Source organism: Pezoporus flaviventris, unplaced genomic scaffold, assembly GCF_033815535.1.
Source record: "Pezoporus flaviventris isolate CSIRO_AGI_PZ_B2104156 unplaced genomic scaffold, CSIRO_AGI_Pfla_v1 ptg000040l, whole genome shotgun sequence".
NCBI classification, from domain to species: Eukaryota; Metazoa; Chordata; class Aves; order Psittaciformes; family Psittacidae; genus Pezoporus; species Pezoporus flaviventris.
The window spans coordinates 5,724,380-5,744,788 of NW_026892588.1; the positions used below are offsets into that span (position 1 = coordinate 5,724,380).

The 20,409-nt window shown below is 39.5% G+C and overlaps 1 protein-coding gene across 3 annotated transcripts in view; it reads left to right on the top strand.

The window, feature by feature from the left end:
- CRB1 (crumbs cell polarity complex component 1) overlaps nt 1-16,624 on the top strand; it is a 102,951-nt gene extending 86,327 nt beyond the window's left edge. For 2 of the 3 annotated variants that reach the window (XM_061465558.1, XM_061465559.1), the window contains one exon: nt 15,854-16,624. In XM_061465558.1, the coding sequence (XP_061321542.1) occupies nt 15,854-16,069 (216 nt within the window). In that variant the 3' untranslated portion in view covers nt 16,070-16,624. The remainder of the gene's footprint in view (nt 1-15,853) is intronic. The other variant, XM_061465560.1, reaches the window with a different exon arrangement.
- Nucleotides 16,625-20,409: the final 3,785 nt, after the last annotated feature.

Consider the following 20,409-nt stretch of genomic DNA (forward strand, 5'->3'; position numbering starts at 1 on the left):
GGTGATTCATTAATTATGCATTCCACAGCTATTTACATATTCATACTTATGAGGCTATTAATGGATAATTATCATTTGACTAAAAGATGTGGTCATCAGGAATATAACAACTACATCATTTTCCCACAGTCTCACTGTGGCTTTACCTGGTTGTCTTGCTCCAGTGTACCTCTATCTTGCCATTACACTCAGAAATACAAAAAACATTTTATTTCCAAGACCTATAGAGCAATATACAGCCAGGCAGGTTAGCTTTCACACTGCACTAGTTCTCAGCCAGTACTCTCATCAGTTTGAGTCTTGAGGTTTCAAAACAGTTTAGAAGAGTTTTAGGATATTATTTGAAGAAAAAACCTGACGTCTCACCTCCACCTTTCAGCTGAAAACCTCTCAAATATGAGGAGTTGGAGTGCAAGAGAAAGCATCGGCATTCTACTTCTTCAAATACAGGACACAGGCAAAAAATTGCAAAGAAGTTTAAACTCTTGTAAGGGGAAGTGCTTGGTGAAAGAACTTTGTTCTCTTTGTCATCAGTAAAGATTTTTCTCTTGTCCTGAGTTTATGCTCTTTCTTATTGCAGATGGTTAGGACACTTTCATACTTCAGATTGTGTTCATTTGTGGCACCAGGGTAGCAGTATTGTCAATTCCTTCAATCTGAACAAACAATTCTGCCCCTAGATGGCTGGTGCTTCTGCTCCAACACAAAGATTTCAGACAGCATGAAAGCAGATTAAGTCGCTAGCCCTCCCAGGCTTGGAGAAGAATTTAAGAGCCAAAGAAGTGCAGAAATACGACACAGATTTTTAAAAATGTTTATTTTCATACATAAATATAATTGTTTTAAGGTAAGATAATGTTTTTTTCTTCTTAGTCTAAGCTTGTATGCTCAGCGTTGACAACTCTAAGTCAATAATATTCAGCTGCCAGCCTCAGAAGTAAGGCTGGGTAAGTTAACTGAACCTGAGGAGTGCTACCATCCTGATTTTCAGACAAGCTGCTCACTTGCTGCTCCTCTACAGCCCTAGCTGAGGATTTACAGGTGCCCCAGGTCACTGCAAAGCTTATGCCAGCTGTCATAACCTGCAGGGAGTGAACAGAGAGGGTCTCGCCATACATGGAAGCTGCCTCATGGTGTGGCTGAGCAACCCATGACTCCAGGCAGAAAGATCAGGTCAGGCCATTGGGAGCATCAAACTGATGTCTTAGTAAGTGAGCACATTTGTATCTACTGTGACTTCTGTCTTCTCCAGTAGATAATAAGCAGTCTGGTCTTATATAAGCTACATTCTGTAAGGCTGCTGCTGGAAGCATAAAGGGTTTTCCCTGTTTTTTATGACTTTCTCTCTGAAGTATCTTAATTTGAGAAAACCCTCATCATGTCAACTGTTTAAAGACTGCACAGCATAGGTAAACTTATTACAGTCTGATAAAGGTTATTAAAATAATGTTATTTCATTGACTGAGGTAAGTTTTTACTATTTTTAATAGACTAGCAGGGTCAGCCTAACGGAGCAGGGAAAAAGCTAGAATTTACACATTTTCATTCATTCACACGGTTGTAGATCACCCATCATGGCAGAATCATTAGTGCTGATGGTAGGAGCCAGAGAACCCAGCTTTATTGCTGTGCCAGGTCAAATGTGGGGTAAGAGGAAACATCTTTAGATCTGTAAAATGAGCAGCTCTGTTCTGGAAGTCATTGGAAATGTCACAATGCCATTTTTACAGTTGTTTTTCAGAGCAGAGCAGAGCAGCCCCTTAATATCCTTTGCTATTTTCTATTAGTCTATATTCAAAACACAGGATTTAACTAAAACTTCTAAAAGGATATTGCAAGAAACATATTTAATATGTGTCACAACATAAGGTACAAAAACATTAGGATTCAAAGACAATAAGGTTATCTGATGTGTCTAAGCTGGGAAATACAAGAAAGCTCCTCACAAGGCCAACATTACTGCATGCATCAGTGAAAAGCAGTTGAATATTTAATGTGCATGGTAAATTTAAGCAGAAAAGGGAGCCCAGATGACATATGACAGCATAACACTCTGCACTATAGGAATCAGCTCAAATATGGTATTCACATAACACATTTCGTATTCAGGCTAGCACATTTTGTCTATACACCATCCTTTATGCTGCAATGGCATTGTTTCCCTTTTTCTCACCTTTTGATGTTTTCCCTGTAGACTCACATTCACATCACATGGGCATTTACTTCAGTCATTGCTCTCTTTATAACACATTCAAGCGCTCTATGCCTGCATTGTTCAGATACTAAATTTTACATCTTTTTCTCATATCATTCATGAGAGTTCATATTCTTTTCTCTTTTATCTTTTTTTTTCTATCTTCAAATAATGCAGCACTGAAAGAAGGTATTCTGGAAGTTGCTTTAGAACAATTAACTCAAATATAAAAATAATAGTTCACATTTGCTTTTCTGTAAGGAGTAGGAACAAATACTTCTGTCTTCCATCTGTGTAGCAGTAAAGTGTAACTCTCATCTCATCCTAAGAACTATTCAAACATGAATGAGCATTTTGATAATTGTGGTATTTCTAGATATTGCTATGATGTAATGCTGAAACTTGGCATGTTCCATTTACTTTGTTTCTTAAAATACAATTGATGAGAAAATTATTTTGCTGCATGTATCAAAAAGCCTTTTTTTTTTTGTATTTTGGTGTCTGTTTTCTACTGAAAATGGAAAGGACATAGAAATGATTAAGTTCAGTGCTAATTTTTTTAAACTTTGTTTTTAAAAAAATGTGGATATTTATCTAGAAAATAGCAGAGCAACAGTGATACCCCAACAGGAGGCGTTAGTCACATATGGGCTTCCAATTTTACCCAGTAAGATGCTTTCCGTTTGCTGGACAACTTAGCCAAACACTGACAGAAACGAGACAATAAATCTGGTTTAATTCCATAAATCCTAAATAAGTTAATTGACAAATGCTTCTAAAGAAAACAGAATTCCAGCTTCACTTTTAAGCTGAAAATTAGTCTGGTCTTTCACTTGAGTACTTACAAAAAGAAAAAGAAACTGAGCAGAAGTTAAGGAGTTTATGATGGAAAAGATAACTGACTCATACTGCGTGCATGGTGGCAACAGTCTCTTGGGATTCAGTGTTTGTCCTCTTCACTGAAGTTGACAGAACTGTAACATGGTTGTGAGGCTTTACATGAAATTTATTGCCAGATTAGGAACCAGGGGGGCTTCAAAGGAAGCTCATTCACCACCATTACAATGAGAAAGATCAAAAGTTACCCGCACCTTAGATAAGTTTATATACATATAAAGGACGCCACATAAAGGGTAAATAAGGAGATTTCCCAGGTACTACAGATCAAGCACTTCAGCAAACCTACCCACATTTATTCAGGCCTGGATGGAAACCATGGTCCTCGATTCCAATCACTGCTTTTTTTAGACAGCAATAGTGCCAGAGCTCCTTAGGGGTATTGACACCTTAGCTTAGGATAACAAATACATCTTGTAGGTTTGACACCTTGGAAACTTATTATGTGCTTAAGATCACTATCAAGGGTCCATGAAATTATGATGTTTCCAAATAAAGTAAGGCTGGCATGTAAATTTGCCTATGCATCTCCTGATGAACTCTTCTTGTAAAGTGCATTCTTGTGTAAGAGTATTTTTCAGTTCTTGTTATGAAATTCCCATTCCTAATAACTCTTGAAAAAAATGGTACACTTTATTAGGCTTATAGAATATTTTTCCACTAAAAAGCAATAAAAAGATTCCTGTTCCTGAGGATGTGAAAAATATTTTGTATTCAAAAGATCAGGAATACGTATCTGTTTTGATACAGAGAGCCATTCAAATGAAAGGCAGAGCTTGTTACACAAATGTCTAAACTTTGTACCAAAATAGCTGTACAGCAAACACAACAGTCCTTAAATTTATTCAAACACTCTTTGGTAGAACAGATGATTCACTTCTCAAGATGACTAAGAGCAGCAAAATAAAAATGGTGATACTGCTGTAATGCAGTGGAAAGGAAAACGAGCAGCTTCACAAACCTTTGTAATTATTTAGTATGAGCAGATTTTGCACCACTGCAGAATACTGTGGTTGTTGGTGGATGCTGTGAAATGGCAGGGTAGGGATTTTGGAGATTCTCAAGCACATATATAGTTTGGGCTCTAATTAATCTGTTATAGAAATAAATGGAAATATTTCCACCTGTGTGTGGTGCAGCACTGGTAACACTCATGCTGCACTACCCTTACCCCCGAGGGACCCTCTGTTCCCTTTTCTCCAAGTAGTATCTGTTTGTGATGAAATGGCCATGTATATTTCCTCCACAGAGTTCATATGGTAATGTAATTGATATCTTTTTTTATCCCAAAGCCTACCATTTTGTGAACTGATGCAGCATATTGACTGTGAGAGTCACACGAGGCTGTGATGTGTCTCATGGAAAATTCCATTTGCTCCTATCTTATTTTATTGTTTCCATTAATCAAACATGATATTTCCCTTCAGGACTCGGCTACCCTCCCCCCTGGAGAAGCACTCAGGCCTGATGCACAGACTGGTTGGGATGTAGCTGGCCTGGAACCACAACCCTAAAAAAACATACTCTACCTTGAGAAAGTTTTGGGTTGAAATTTCCTAGCTCATGACCACATTTTTATCCTCACCCAAAACCACTACTTCCAGAAGAAAATGTTAATGTTAGACATGTCTTCCAAAATTACATATAACTTGCTTGATTTCATGGTTACCTGCCTGTTCAAGAGAGGACAGCACTGGTATTTGAGAATCAACAGGGAGATGTATCAGAAATAGCTTACACCTGCAGATGAAGGTAAATTTTGACCTGATTCAATGCACTGTAGAAACTGCTACTTTCATCCCCAGATCTAAATTAATCATCTGTCTAGAAACAGGGACGAGTTACACTCACAGTTAATACGCTTTGCCTTGAAGCACCGGACATAAATTCAGTGAGCTGAGATAGCCAACATTTTTTTAACTCTCTCTAAGAAGTATGATCTAGAAAATCTTCTGGAAGTGTCGAAAATCTTCTTAAAAGAAAAGCATTGATAAGGCTTCCATTACTTCCTAGCATGTTAGAGTAAATCTCTCCTGTCCGAAGCTGGATGTATTTTCTGTTAGTTATCTTTAGGTGGCAGTAAGGCAAAAGCATGGAGTAGAAAATTAAGGTAAATATCTGACACATTTTTACAGACCATTTTCTCATGTACTGTGCTGGCTGTAACACTGGCTATAACACAGAAAGAGATGTCATGAACCACTTGCATCTTCAGCACACATCCAAAAAACAGTTATGAGAGTTAGCTTCATCCAGGTCAAGTTTATGCAAACCTGTTGAATGCCAGCAATAGATGCTATATTAGCTGTGCAGTACTTGGTCCAATAATCTCTATTTACAGGTAGAGGCATACCCGTATGCCTCTAAAAACGCCACAACAAAAAATAACTCCACCAACAAATCGAGGGTCTAAATCAAGATTAAAACAGGGTTTCAAGGAGTAATTGTTGTCATAGATGTTTATAGGGTTTTTTTTCCATTTACGTTTTTCACGTATGCATCTCTTCCATAGTCTTTCCTGAGGCTAAAATGCAATGAAGTTTGCTGTCTCTAATCAACTTCCTACTAGAAAAAAAGCCATCAGGATAAAACCATACTCAAAATTTTTCTCAAGGAATATAATTAGCTAAGTAATGCAACAGTGTCATGTAGCGTGCTAAGGCAAGTATTATGTAGCCAATAAAGGTCTACCTTATACCATTAATATTTACAGTTGGAAGCACGAGATGGCTGCAATCGAAGTGCTGCACCCAACAAAGGCTAGCTGTTGACTTGATACCTTGCTGTCTGACAGTGTGAAACAGTCAAATAGCTACTTACTTCATCACCACTTGACAGCATAATATTAATGCTAGGTAGCAACACATGCCTCTTTTGCTGGAGGTTAACACCAAATAGGGAGAAGTATTTCATGGAACAATTTTGAGATCGTAGGCGTAGTTTATTATCAGAGAAGTAGGGATGGAAAGTTCCTGGCAGTTACAAAATCCAACTCAAATCATAGTGCTGTCTCTGCAATACTGTCCTCCTCTGACCCACCTGTTAAGCACCACTGGGCAGAACAATTTCTTATTCCCACAGTGGGAAGAGGCAACACTGGCCGTTTCAGCACAGGATGCACCAGTTCTCACAGAGAACCAGGATCTGGGGAGATAGATGACCCTGCATCACATTGCCACAGACAGGGACCGGAGTCCGCAGAAGGAGGCTGTGATGCTTGTCTTCAATGGGTACTTCCTGCCGTTCTCAATTGCCTGATCACAGAAATAAAAGGACATCTATCACTATGATCAGTAATTAAGGAAGAGATCTTCAATAGCTGTGTGCTGGAAGGTGGAGTTTTGAGCAATCAGCTCTGTGCCCACAATGCAAATTGTGCAACTCCATTAAAGTTAATAGGAATTAATAATGCAGAAAACAGGCAAATCATGCCTTGTGAAAACTATGCATGGAAACATATTAGTGAGGAGGAACAACGTGCAGGTACTCACTTAGGATTTATGCTTCCAGATTGCAAATACCACAGCAAAGATTCTCTCTTCTCTGCTTTTTCTGTATTGGGGGTGGGGGGTGGGTAAATCTAGACTGAGAGATTGCAAAATTCGGAAAATCAGAAGTTGGTTTACTTTCACCCTTGACATAGCTGTTGATAGCTTACATTATAATTTCCTGCCCTGTTCTCTTATCTAAATGCTGTAATTCCCATCTGCCCTATCTTGAATGTTACAGCATCACCCTTCACAAGCTGGTCTACTCAACACCTATGCAATCAATGAAGAAAGCAGCTTTGTCATTCATTCTTCCTTCTCATCACTTTAACTGTTTCACTCGGAAATCTACTGAATCTCTTTTCCTCAGGAAATTTCCTGCTCTCTTCATCACTGCAGCACCTTTTCCTATTCTTCTGCTGCTTTTGGGTTTAACCTACTGACCCCCTCCCATCCACGTCACTCTCCCATGACAACGGGAGCAGCCTTCTTCAAAAGGTCTCTACTGAGTATTCTTCCATATCCCTCTTCAGGAGTCATTTCTACTGTGGCTGCTATAGGGATTCAATGAACTCAACCCAGCTACATGCATCTGATGTGTTGTGCTGTTACCCATGTAAAAGATAATTCGATATGAAACCTCAAAGCATTCCCCAAACTGGAAAGGGATGTTCCACCCCAGAGTCTGACACCTCTACTAAAACATTTGTCTAGTCTGTGACTTAGCAGCTATGGGACAAACTCCTCCTCGGCATGGTATGCCTGGATTTGCACCAGCTATAGATTTTCCCTCTTATCCTTTCAGATTGCAGCAGATGGTGGAGTTCCTACAGCAGGGGCTGTCGATAGAATTTTAAAAGGCATCTCATAACAACACATTGGAGCTGCACATTTAGTCTGTGCTACACCACCAAGATGATCTTAAAAAGAGCTGGAGCACACTTACAAAATTAACACTGGCAGTTGCTGCAGAAATGCTATCGAGGAGTCTTCTCAAAGCCCACAGCTTGATGAGAGCTTACCTCCCAAACTGCCAGCCAAATCACTTCTCTGTGTATAACCAACACTTTGCTGTCTGAGAGAAAAGGCATTTAATAGTCTGTCCTGTGAGATACTGATCCAGCAAAATATTTGGAGATTTTAAGGGGCTACTTACGTACTTCTGGCCTTTTCGGTCCTTGGCTGAGCTAACGTAAACTACAGTGGCCAAACCCAAAACTATTATTTCTTCTGCCTAGAACAGACAATCCCAGACTTACTAGATATCACTGCTTTCATGGTTGGACCACTTCCATTAAACAGTTAATACACCAGACATCAATACTGCAAGTAGTTAATTATAGTTACTGTATGCAACCTGTTCTTTAAAGGTTAACTCCTAAAAGCAAGCTTCTGAATTTGAAAAGCTGCTCAGCCAAAAGCCTAATATTGTCAATAGAAGGCCACTTGAGACAAACATTACTGTAAGTACTAGCACTGAGGAGGGGCAAATTGGTTTGGCTTAGACACAGAATTGTTTCCAAGTGATTCAGGAATTGTCCTGCAGCCTAATGTGGGGATGAGGTGGTTTGTGTATACTAATGCGACTGGAAGATCAGGACTAATGTGAATAAACCCCTTGTTTAACCAAAGTCTGCTTTACAATTTAGTTGTACCACTTTAGAAAGGTCCCTCCCCAGTCTCCAACTTCTCGCTCCACTATAAGAACAAACTTCCTCGTTAACTTCTGTAGTGTCACATGCTGTGACTTCACATGTCAGGAGGGAGGCTGTCAGAATTTCTTAATGAGGCGTTTTTCTTGCAAGCCCAGCTAAATCATAGACTTCAATCATCTCCTTTTTCTTCACTTTCTCATGGGACACCAGAGACACAGTACTGTTTGATAGTAAAGATTGCATTTTTCTGATCTATAATTGGTCAAGCCAGATAATCAGTTTATCATTACAGCTGCTAACACTAATTCTCTCTACGTTTGTGCTTTGATTTCAAGAGCTGTCAGGCAACTAAAAGCTGACATTTTCTAGGAAGAAATTCACTCAAACTGCCACATTTCAACTAAGACAAACTATTTGAACCACATTTTATCAAAAATATACTAAATAGAGGTGGTAGAGAATGTAATTTCTTCAGAGATATTTTAACAAACATTCAGACAACAATATCCACCAGAAAACAGAGAAATTAAAAGAAAGATTACTTACAATCACTCTTCTTCAAGGTGAGATGCCTATGTGTATATATATATATATATATATATATATATATACACACACATAAAATAGTTCTGCACACATCAGAAGCAGTCACTTGAGTGTTGTTTTCAGCAATATTCATTAAGATATGTGCAGGACTCAGGGTCTCATCCAGGCTGTCCAGCAATGGGATTGTCTTTTCCTGCAGACATCAGCAGTGACAAAAATTCAGGATTATTTACAGCTCTATATGTAGTATAGATGGATAGACTTTCAGAGGACTACAGAGATAGGTGAGGTTCAACAGGATAGCTTCCTCACAGTGGGCATGGTGTCAGAGGGAGAAGTTCCCAAGATGTGGAGAGAGAAGTAGTCATGCTTACCTTGGGGTGCTACCTGGCATACAAAAGGCACCAGAGCCATCATGTGGCAGCTACAGGACAGCCTAAACTGGAGATATGAGCTGGCTGATTGCAGGTGAAAGCAGTCACAGCTTTAGGCCACAGAGATCTTCATCATGTATTCAAGGCTCCAAGTCTGAATCTGGTCCTAATACAAACTGGTCTTGTTCTTATCCATTAAGAAAGCAAAACTACAGTAGGAAAGCAGGATAGAGCATAAAGAAGATAGAGCAGTTAAGGAAAATAGGCAATGCATATAGAATCTTCAAAATAACGTGCCATTTCCAGTGGCCTGTGCAGTGTTTGGCTCAGCCAGACATGAATCTGATCTCTTTAAATGAGTCCAAAATGAATTATTGGTTCAACTCAGCAGCCCAGCGGCTATGTCAATACAGCTTTTGGGACCTGGTGGCTGGTGTCTAGCACAAGCAGACCCGCTACTTTTTACAGATGATGTGAGGGAGAGCAATAGGTGTTTGCCTGTTAAGGTGAAAAAAATAATCATGAAAAAATGTACTTCATGTGCCACTTAAATAAGGTACTTTTATTGGAGTAAAGTCAATCTACAGATTTATGACCACTTTACTGCTGTTGAAAATAAACTGTAGTCCCACAAGCTGGGGTTATCAATACATCTCATTATAACAGATTTGTGTATAACTGACTGGATTTCTTCTTGAACTACTGGGATTCTTATTTGAATTCAGCCTTTAACAACAACAAAAAAATCTGATAAGATGGTTGTAAATCCTCAGAGAAATAAACTCAGCATATCTATGGGCTTTTTAGTCAAGTTAATGGCTTTTCTTCAGCTGCTCAGTATTATCCCTATATGCCCCCAAACCTTTCAAAGCAATTCTGACATGGATTAGGACCACTCAGGCCAATCGTCCCTCATTACTATAGCAAATGGTTTTGATTTGGGGGCAGTAAATCTGGATGGCTTGGATCAGATGTTCTTACTGTGAATGAAGTGATAACCTTACGAGTGGTGTCAGGAACTCAGGATCCAGACACTTTGCCAGTGAAAGCTCCAGCGCACACAAGCAGCTGCAGAAGTCCCAGAAAGCCCCACACGTGGCAGAGAAGGGAATTCTCTGGGGTTTGGCAGTCCCTGTGGTTTAAAGCTTGTGTTGATGTCTCTGTCTTGTGAAGCATCCAGAATCAGACACATTACTGTGCGAGTGCTGAAATGAAGGCTGATTAATTCTTAACGCCCAGCCACAGAGGCACACTTCTGCTTTCAGAGCATGCTATGCCTGTCACATCCCAAAGACATTTACCCTTGGTCCAAGCCATACTTTCCCATGCAAAGCTCATGCCTGGGTAGCAGCGTTCTGAGGAAGCTCATGCTACTTCTCCCAAAGTGAATTCCTTGCTGGCACTGAGGCTTGATCTCTCTCCCTGATCTGGCTCAGCCCTTGGTGTCTGTGGCAATAATTCTCATCTCCCAATTGACATGAAGCTGGATTAGATCAGCTAAGTCATGTTGATGTAAAACACACAAGAGGAAGAGGCCCTCTGTATTTTTCTGGCTCGTGTGTGCTATTCCGCTCGCCTTTGAAATTTGACACACATGGAAACGTTCATATACAGCAAATCCCTAATGCTCCCCTCTTAAAAATAACCATTTAGAAGATGGCTTGTTTAAAGACAAGCATACATAGGCTGGATTGGTAAATGCTACTGAGCATTTATCTACTTGTGAACTGGACCTTCCTTAACCACATTGTTCATCCACAAAGCAAATCAAGGACAAAAGGTAGAATAGCCAATCTATTTCAATAACCAAATGAAAAGCAAAACCCAGCCCTACAATGAAGTTTCATTCTATCCAATGATTCATTTTCTCTAATCTAAACATTTTAACTCATTTTTATTTTATAATTTTAAAACCCTAAAAACTTAATCAACTTTGAAATGAAACCACCAGGGAAAAGCCAAAAGATTTGTTTCTTAAAGGCAAGGGTTTTTTTCTGCATTTCTTCCTCTCTTTTTAGATTAAATAATCACTACATGAAAACTGAATTCAAGAATATTTTTTCTTCCTTTTTCTTCTCAATATTTCCAAAATAAATTTGCCTTGCTCCAGCTGACATCCAAAGACATATAAATAAAATATGCTACATAAAATATCTCAGTGAGAAGCAGACTGGCTTTCTAGTGTTAGCAGACTTTGTTTTATTGGTACTGCCACAGCACATGACATCATCTTGCCATCAGCATCCATTACCATTAAGGATAGAGCTTTTACTGGCAGCTGCTGTATTTGAAGGGCAGGGGAACTCTCACTCTTTTAAACAGGTTTATAAGATAATTCAGGTTGGAAGAGGCCTCAGGAGGTCTCCCAGTCCAACCTCCTGCTCAAAGGTCAGTACAAATCTCTAAGGTATTGCCCAGTCAGTAAATTAACCCTCCTTCAGTTACCCTACATATATTTACCTATCCATAAGCAGTGCTTAAGTAACCTTCAGAAATAGCTGTGATCACCATGCAGTATTCGTTAGCAAGAATTACTTCTGAAAGGCTATTACAGAGTATGTGGGTCTCATAGGCTTCCCTAACAACAAAGGTCTTTAGCAAAAAAAACAGTAACATTTCTCTTCATGTGGCTTTTTTCATTTGTGCTGAGACAGAATGAATTTTGCCTGGCTTTATCCTTCCCTTTCCATAGTTTCCCCTTCTGCTTTTGAAGCTCTAAGTCACAGAACACCTCTCGCACGGGACTCTGCCAGGGCTGTGTAATAAACACATCAAAAAACTGCATATTACAGTATCACAGTATGCTAGAGATTGGAAGGGACCTCAAAAGATCATCTAGTCCAATCCCCCGGCCGGAGCAGGAACACCTAGATAATGTTACACAGGAATGTGTCCAGCTGGGTTTTGAATGTCTCCAGGGAAGGAGACTCCACAACCTCCCTGGGCAGCCTGTTCCAGTGTTCCGTCACCCTCACTGAGAAGAAGTTTCTTCTCAAGTTTAAGTGGAACCTCTTGTGTTCCAGTTTGTACCCATTACCCCTTGTCCTATCATTGTTTGCCACTGAGTAGAGCCTGGCTCCATCCTCGTGACACTCCCCCTTTATATATTTACAGACACTAATAAGGTCACCCCTCAGTCTCCTCTTCTCTAAACTATAGAGACCCAGCTCCCTCAGTCTTTCCTCGTAAGGGAGATGCTCCACTCCCTTAATCATTTTCGTTGCCCTGCGCTGGACTCTCTCCAGCAGGTCCCTGTCCTTCTTGAACTGAGGGGCCCAGAACTGGACACAATATTCCAGATGCGGAATTCAAGTGACCATGTCCCAGGCAATCATTCAATAACCAGATCTTAACAAGCTAACATGGGGAAGAGAATAGCAGCCTGCGTGATATCAAGCTGAAAAGTGATGTTGTAGCCTAATCAGAGAGACATCAGCTGTGCGTGCCTCAACACCCCATGCCTTAGGACACCCATAGGCTTGCAGCTGTGGGCGATCTGCTACATAGGTGTGAACACCGAGGTAAGCAGCTAAACACCTGAGCAGCCCCATGGTGGTCAGAGGGGCTCTGCTCTGGGAAACAGCAGAGGTTCATAGCCTAGATCCATCTATGGTGGAAGCAACAGGCAAGGACTTACCAGAAGAGCCTGAAGCAGCGATAAGGGACTATTTTACTTTCAAGCTGATTTTTAAAAGGCCACTCCCCATCATTATGCAAAATACACAGTAGGGTCAGTAACAGAAAACCTCTTGTTCTGCTGTCTCAGCAGCACTATGTTTCTAAAAACGCTTCTCAATCCTTTTTCTCTCCGGGATCGTCAGTTATAATCATTTCAGTCTATCATCACCACCAAATACTGCAGTAAATGGACTGAGATGACAGGGGACAGAACTTTTCAGATGTATTTTTGCAGACCAGCCAGATGATTTTCGAAGTTAATTCAACTGTTCAGCCATTCATTACTAAAGAAGTGGTTGATTTTGATGGGACCAGACTGCAGAGCCTTCTGGCAACTCTTATTATCAGGTCAGTGCTAGCGCTTAAGGGGCTACCTACAGTGTATACTTAGGCAGTGATCTGTGGGCTGATAAACCAGGGAACAGCACTTGAATGGTAGATTGGGGGGGGGGGGGAGTTGGGTCTCAATAGAATCCACCCAAAAAAGATAATAATAGGCCTTTTAGATAAAGGCCTAAAAAGATAATAATAAAGGCCTTTTTTTTTTTTTGTAGTTAGAAATTAGAAGCAACATAAACACAGAAATAGAATTAACTTCTGTATCTGGTCATGGTGAAAACCCCAGCTGTCTGGATTTTAGTTGGTGGAATAACTTTTTTTAACCTACAGGCTTAATAGGAAGTGTTTTGTCCAACACATCTACAGTCAATACAGGCAATTTTCAGTATTTTTTTCAAGTTCAAGTCACTGATTGACCAAACTGAATCCAATTAATTAACAGTGGTTATTAGACAGAAAAAAAATTAATTGAAACAAAATGTGTAGTGGATAGCTGTGGGTAAGGTTTCTGTAATAATCTAGTGCAGAATGAAAAAATGCCCTGTTATGATTGTTTTAACTTGAGAACAAGGTTTAGAAGTGTGAATGGATTTTAATAAGTTTTAATAAGAGGTTTTTTCTCACTGATTCTTTTGCATATTTTTTCTTAAAGTTACAAAATTACTTTGGATGATCTAATAAATGAAAATGCCTCCATAGATACAGACAGACTTACAACAGGAATAGAAAGAGCATGGGCTGGAAAATAAGAGAGTAGGTTCAGAAATTACATATATCAAAGACCAGGCTTTACCATTTGCTTGCGGTAGTGAATTTCTTTCATGAAAGAAATGTCCTATTTAACCCCTGGATGAGAGTTAACTTAGATTATCTTGGTCCTCAGTTTCCTAGAGCAGACAGTGACAATAAAACACAGCTTCTGAGAATAAAGATTTCATTAAAAAGTTGCAGTGTCTCTGAAAAAAAGAGGAACAAGGGTCATATAGTCTAGTACAGTACAGAGGAAAACTAACATCTCAAATATATCTGCTGCATCATCTAAAGATGAAATGACCTTCCCAATCCAATACAATTTAATAGACCACCTTTTGGGGGGGCTGGAGTCATGTGGGCTGTCACCTGCACTGAAATGACTTCTATTGGAAAAATGTTTTTAAAATCATAGAAACCATATATTTAGCTACCAAGGACAGAGGAAAATACCCTAGCTGATCATGCATCCCTGAGAGAGAATCCCTGAGCCCAACTTATTAATATTATAGTAAGACTCTTTACATCAGCGTGGAGGTGGAGACATTAAAAAAGAGGAAGGATTGTTTTAATATTTTCCCTCTGGCATGTTCTGCAAAGGAATAAGTCCAAGCAATGCACGCACAGCAATAACATCCACTTACAGGACATCCATTGCTGAATGCAAAATTATCATTATTCTCAGGACTGTAATTGCACTTCCTTAGAAGTGACGAGTAAGCAGGTCACTAAAGTATCCTGTAACATGCAGCATCTAACTGGGAAATGGGCTTCGACCTGCTGTCTTCCATTTCTAAATACTTTGGGATTTGAAAGTTCAGCCTCAAGCACACTTCCATCTATGGCAGTTCAGCTGTCACTTGTAATACAAATCAAAAGATGATGGATGGCAGAATCTGCCCAGAAGTTCAATTCCTGCTAGGGTCATTCTGTCCATAGTGACCACTTTTCCACACTAACCACATCACTTCATTGGCTTACCTTACCAGAAGCATGTTTTACACATAAAAGCACATATATAGGTATGTATAAAACATTCAGCTACAAACTATAAAACTTCTCTGCTCTCAAGCTTTTCACCTGGCACATTTGTTTATGCACATTGTGCCTTCTGACATCATTACATTTCTCCCTGCCACATGAAAACAGAAAAAACCTCAGAGCATCCTTATGTTCATCCTGTACTGTGCTGCTTGTGTTTCTGTTGATGAAGCTGTAGAGCCTGTATGTAGAAGAAGAGCTGGATATTTTAAAATGTATTTGTGAAAATATATGGATTGCTTTCTCACTGCATAGATTTCAGTTGCACTCGTGTGCAGCCTCTGTACACTTATTTCATGCAATCATGCTGGTAGGAAAGTTTACTGGCAGGGATGCTGCAGAGACGGTGCATTTTACAAAACTATTTACAGTAAGCAGATTTTCTATATCTAAGTATTCACATAAACTTGACTCCTCCAGCAAGAAAAACACAAAGGTGATTAAAAATACATCTAGTCAAAATAGCTCATGTTTAACTTGTAGTAGCGAACACCAGCAATAAAGTGTTCCCAACCAAACTAGGGAAAATGAATTATTATTAAAATGATTAAACAAGTAATTGCTGAATTACAATCCACAGACAGACTAACTTACAGGTTATTTTCAAGCAGAAAGGAGGCTGTCAAATGAAATGGGTCATTGTGTGAATTCATCCAGCTCTGCCTTGTATATTAAATATACAGCATGGTGTATGTAATTTTCTGAAAAGTCAAAAGAACAGAACCTGCAGGGGGTAATGTACTTCTCTACCAATAAACAGTGCTTTGGCAGTAGCTCATCTATGCAAAGCCCTGTCCATAGAATGTTTTTTGTTTTCTTCCCATGGTAGCTCAAGTGTGTCTGCGTATTCTCTTGACAGAAATTACATTGCGATTATTTCAATCCTTCCAGTTGACAACTGACTTGATCTCGAACATATTCACCTCCATTGGCTCAGTAACGCTGGCCTTGTTGTTGATCCTCTTCTTGGCAGTTGTGATTTCAGTCATCGCTGCCAATAAACGGGCAACTCAAGGGACCTACAGCCCCAGCCGGCAGGAGAAGGAGGGATCCCGGGTAGAGATGTGGAACATGGTGCAGCCACCGCCGATGGAAAGACTGATTTAGAAGCAAGCACTCCTCCATCCCGGAAAATGGCTGAAAGTGGACAGTGTACATGTTAGCTATGTTAATTTTCAGTCTGGTACCAGGAATACTCATTATAAAGATCACAATGACTCTGGGCTTTCGATATTTTCGGTATTTTCCTTTTAAGTTCAATAGCATAAAATTTCTCACAGCATTTATGGGAACCAATGCCTTCTATCGTGGTTTTGGACAATGCATCCAAGGACAATTTTTATTTGCACTGGAAACTCCAGCCTTGATAATCAACAGTAGGCATTACAGACAGTAATGGCTTCCAGGATACATGTAAGTGCCTGTCTCAGACGCAACACGAATAACAGCTTCTCATTTGTGCTGTCCTTTGACTGCCTAGGAATCTCTGCTGTAGAAGATGATAGAGACAAATCAAGTGAGCCTGTACAATAAAGACACTGTAATTCTGTTATCAAAGGTTTAGTACTAGAGCTCTGTCTTAGCGTATCTACTTTCATCTGTTAATCAGGGATTAAAAGGAAGCTGTGCAAAACCTCCCCAAAATAAATGCTTCAAATTAAATTGGTTTTCTTTCCTCCATGCCTCTCATTTTACACGCTGCCCTTCCACCTTCTACTGAAAAGAATTTCAGTTCCCGCAAAAACATATATTTCTCAGAGTATAAAAGACTGTGTCCTAAAATATTCAGTGGGCCCAATTTGACTTCTTAAGGGACATGGAATCTGAACACCCTAAATGAATTCTGTGCATCCACACTATTGCTATTTTCTTACTACAATATTCCCTGATAGTCCATTTTAAAAAGCTATTGCTTCTCACATTGCAAATTTACACTGGCTGCCAAAAAGCATGCTCAGAAAGGTTTCCCATGGAAAATACCAGAAAAGAGGCAGAAATGGCTTACAAGTAAAACACTGACTTGGAAATAATTATGACTGTTTCGGTGCTTCTCCTGAAGCTCAGACTTCTCATATGATAATGGACAAATAAATTTTTATGCCTCAATTTTCCTTGTTTAAAACAGGGATAATTCCATTTAACTACCTCATAAACCTCAGCAGCAAAAGGATGGCAACTGTTCGTTGAAAAAGAAACACATAAAATGTAATGGAATACCAGGAGAAATTTGGAAGAAATCTTGTGATGAAATAGACATTTGAAAATATTAAAGAGATTTAATGATTGTATTTGTAGCAGGAAAAGATGTGCCAAAAATACACCCAGATCAAAGGGGCTCTTTGAAATGTAGAGGCAAATTTTAGCAGTAACTCATCCATTTGATTTTCACATGTAGACAAGAAATTAAAGCATAAACATTGCTCCCACACAAACTGAACCCACAGTAATGCAGCAGTGGAGTGGAAAGTCCATGATGGCATTTCTTTTGTGAAACATCCCAGATATATGCATCGAACCCCAGATGGTTATTCCAGAAGTTGCGTAATAGAGTATGCACACTCAGTATCCAAGAGTTTAACTCATCTTTTTAATTGATGATCAGTTCATAAATCATTTTGAATGAACCCCTTAAGGGATTACTGAAGATCAATGTCACTTATGTTTGTTTTTGTATTCAATGATCAGCAGTAACTATGATCATGAGCACATTCTGGATTTTTTGCAGTCTTCACCAATATCTTTCAAAACAAAGCACAACAGAAAATGTGAGTGGATGGCAGGATTCAAGCCGAGCTAAAAGAGCAGAATGTAGTTACATTGAAAATGCACAACAGATTTTATTCTAGCCCAATTTACAACTTTAGTACTGAAGCTTATTATCTTGAATGCAATTGTTGTTGTACAGCTGCAGTCTAAATCTGGAGAGTTCAAATGGCAACTAAGGAAGCAGTGGAAAAATAAGTTAATAAAGTATGATGGAGGATAAGAGATAGCAGAGATTCAAGGTAGATCTTTTCAAATCATGGTAGTGTTCAAGGCCAGGTTGGATGGGGCTTGGAAACCTGGTCTAGGGGAAGGTGTCCCTGCCCATGGCAGGGAGGGTGGAACTGGCTGATCTTTAAGGTCCCTTCCAACCCAAACCAGCCTGTGATTCTACAGCGTTATGTAATTACAGCTTTTATAACTTTTAAGTGAAACTTGGTTTAGCCCAGCATCTGCCCTCTGAGACACTGCTAAGGCATAATAAAGTGTGTTTGTTAAGTGTGATCATTTTCAGAAAGAGAAAATATTGGAAGAAGAAATTGACTGAGTGTACATTTTGAGGCAGCAAACACCGAAAGAACAGAATGTGGGAATGAGAGACCACAAGAGAAGTAGGATGATTTGTTCAGATTGTTACACATGTTTCTTTAGTCTCACCCTAAAAAAGCTGGGAGAGACACAAAGGTGAGGCCATCTCTGCCTAGGAGGTGGCAAAGCAGGCAAAGATAGGAACCTGTGATAAAAAGAGGGAGAGCAGTAAGTAAGTGGAGAAGAGCCGTAAGGCTGCAGGCTGGGAAGAGCTTGGGACAGAGAGAAACAGACAGCTCTGAAAAACTGAGAATCTAGAAGAACCGGGCACAAATAGCAGAAGCAGTGTTGAATGCATAAAGCAGATGGAAAGATGCTTCCACACATCAGCTTTATGTCCTTGGATTCCTAGTCCGTGGGCTAAAAGGAGAAATAAAATTGATAGAGATCTCAGTGAATAGCAGAGATAGAGAAAGAAAACTAGAAATCAGGTCATTTCAGAAATAGCAGAGTGGTTATAATAAAGAAATAGTACAATGGTGATAATAAAGATGTAACTTTGACGTTTGCTCTTCTTTGAGCAGGAGGTTGGACTAAATGACATCAGCAGGTCCCTTCCAGACTAAGTTGTATGATTCAAAGGAAAAAAGGAGGTGAAGATGGAGGCAGTTTGCATGGAGAACTATCCTGAAGGAAAGAGTTATTGTTCACAATGGAAGACAGAGCAAGAATAAGGAAGTGGCTGGAAAATAAATCTGCTCTTCTTGGTGGTGTAACTTTCTGGATTAACTGTGGAGACGGTAGAAAAACAGTATGTAGAGAGGCAATAAAATATGCAAGAAAGTGCTGCCACAAAGAATCTGTAGGGCTGAGCGAGATACCCAGGAACATGTACAGAGGAAGGAAAAGGCAGAGAAGATGAAAGCCTGAAGAGTTTTCATACAGACCAAAGAAAGCTCTGGAGGAATATGCTCCTAAAGAATTAAAAAGACACCCATAAAAGCACAACAAAGAGAAAATCTCACAGTGAAATATGAGTGTGGTTTGTAGAAGATAAGTCAAGGAGACAGAAGGCAGGGGAAAAACCTTTAAACTGAGATTAGAGTAAGTTGTGATTGCTGTCAGTCTCAGTGGAGAGGAAAAGATAAAACTAAGAGTGGTGAAAATTCACTCAAAAGTGAGGGAAGAAAAGGAAATGAAAGTGGATGGTACTTGGGGAAAGTGGAGGCAAAAGCTGGATCACAGCAAGGGTGAAACTGGACTTTCATGCTATGAGGCCATAAGAAAGAGAGGGAGGACAAGGGTGAGTCAGGAAGAAAATTACCTACCAAAGCTGATCTGTGCAAGAGAACTTAGAGGCAGCACATTTCATCTCAAAGAGAGATTAAAATATGCAATATTAAAACGCTATGATCTCATAAGAAACAAACAAGAAAAGGCTCAAAAGGCAAAATGCCAGCTCTAAATACACTGTCTGGAAAGCTGAATTAACAAGGCAACATCCAAAGAAGGCAGGGAGGCAGATGCTGCAGCTGGAAAACCTCAATGGCAGCCTGGAGAAGCACAAAATGTCCCAAAACTGCCACTGTATTAACATGCTATAGTGACCATGAAATACATGGTTAGGAAGACTGACCCTTCCGAGCCACATCTCAACCAGGGAACAATAGTTAAACAAAATAGAATACATTATAACAAGTGTCTAATATCATCTTTGCTGAAATTTAAACCATAGATAAAGACTGATATAGCAGATGTCAAGCTATTTACTGCTTCTAAGCCCAGGGGTATTATAAAATGCAGACAGAAGCACAGACATTCAGGGAGGAGCAGTAACATCTGAGAGTTGTGGGGAGTATTTGTGCTTGTATAAAGAATAAAATACCACAACTGGGTTCTGGTTTCTCAAAAAGCACTGATGACCTCCATTAACATGGAGGTATCTCCAGGCAGAAGACTAAAAATATTTCAAAATTACATTTGTTTAATCAATCTCATTATTTGACTTCAAAGCTGAAAGTAAAATCATTCGTTCATGCTCACTTATCCATTAAAGAAGCAAATGCACAATATTGTCCCAAACTTTACACATTTAAACTTTCTCTTCAGGTCTAAGAGTTTTCTACAAAGAGAAGTTCGAAGTTAGAACACATGAT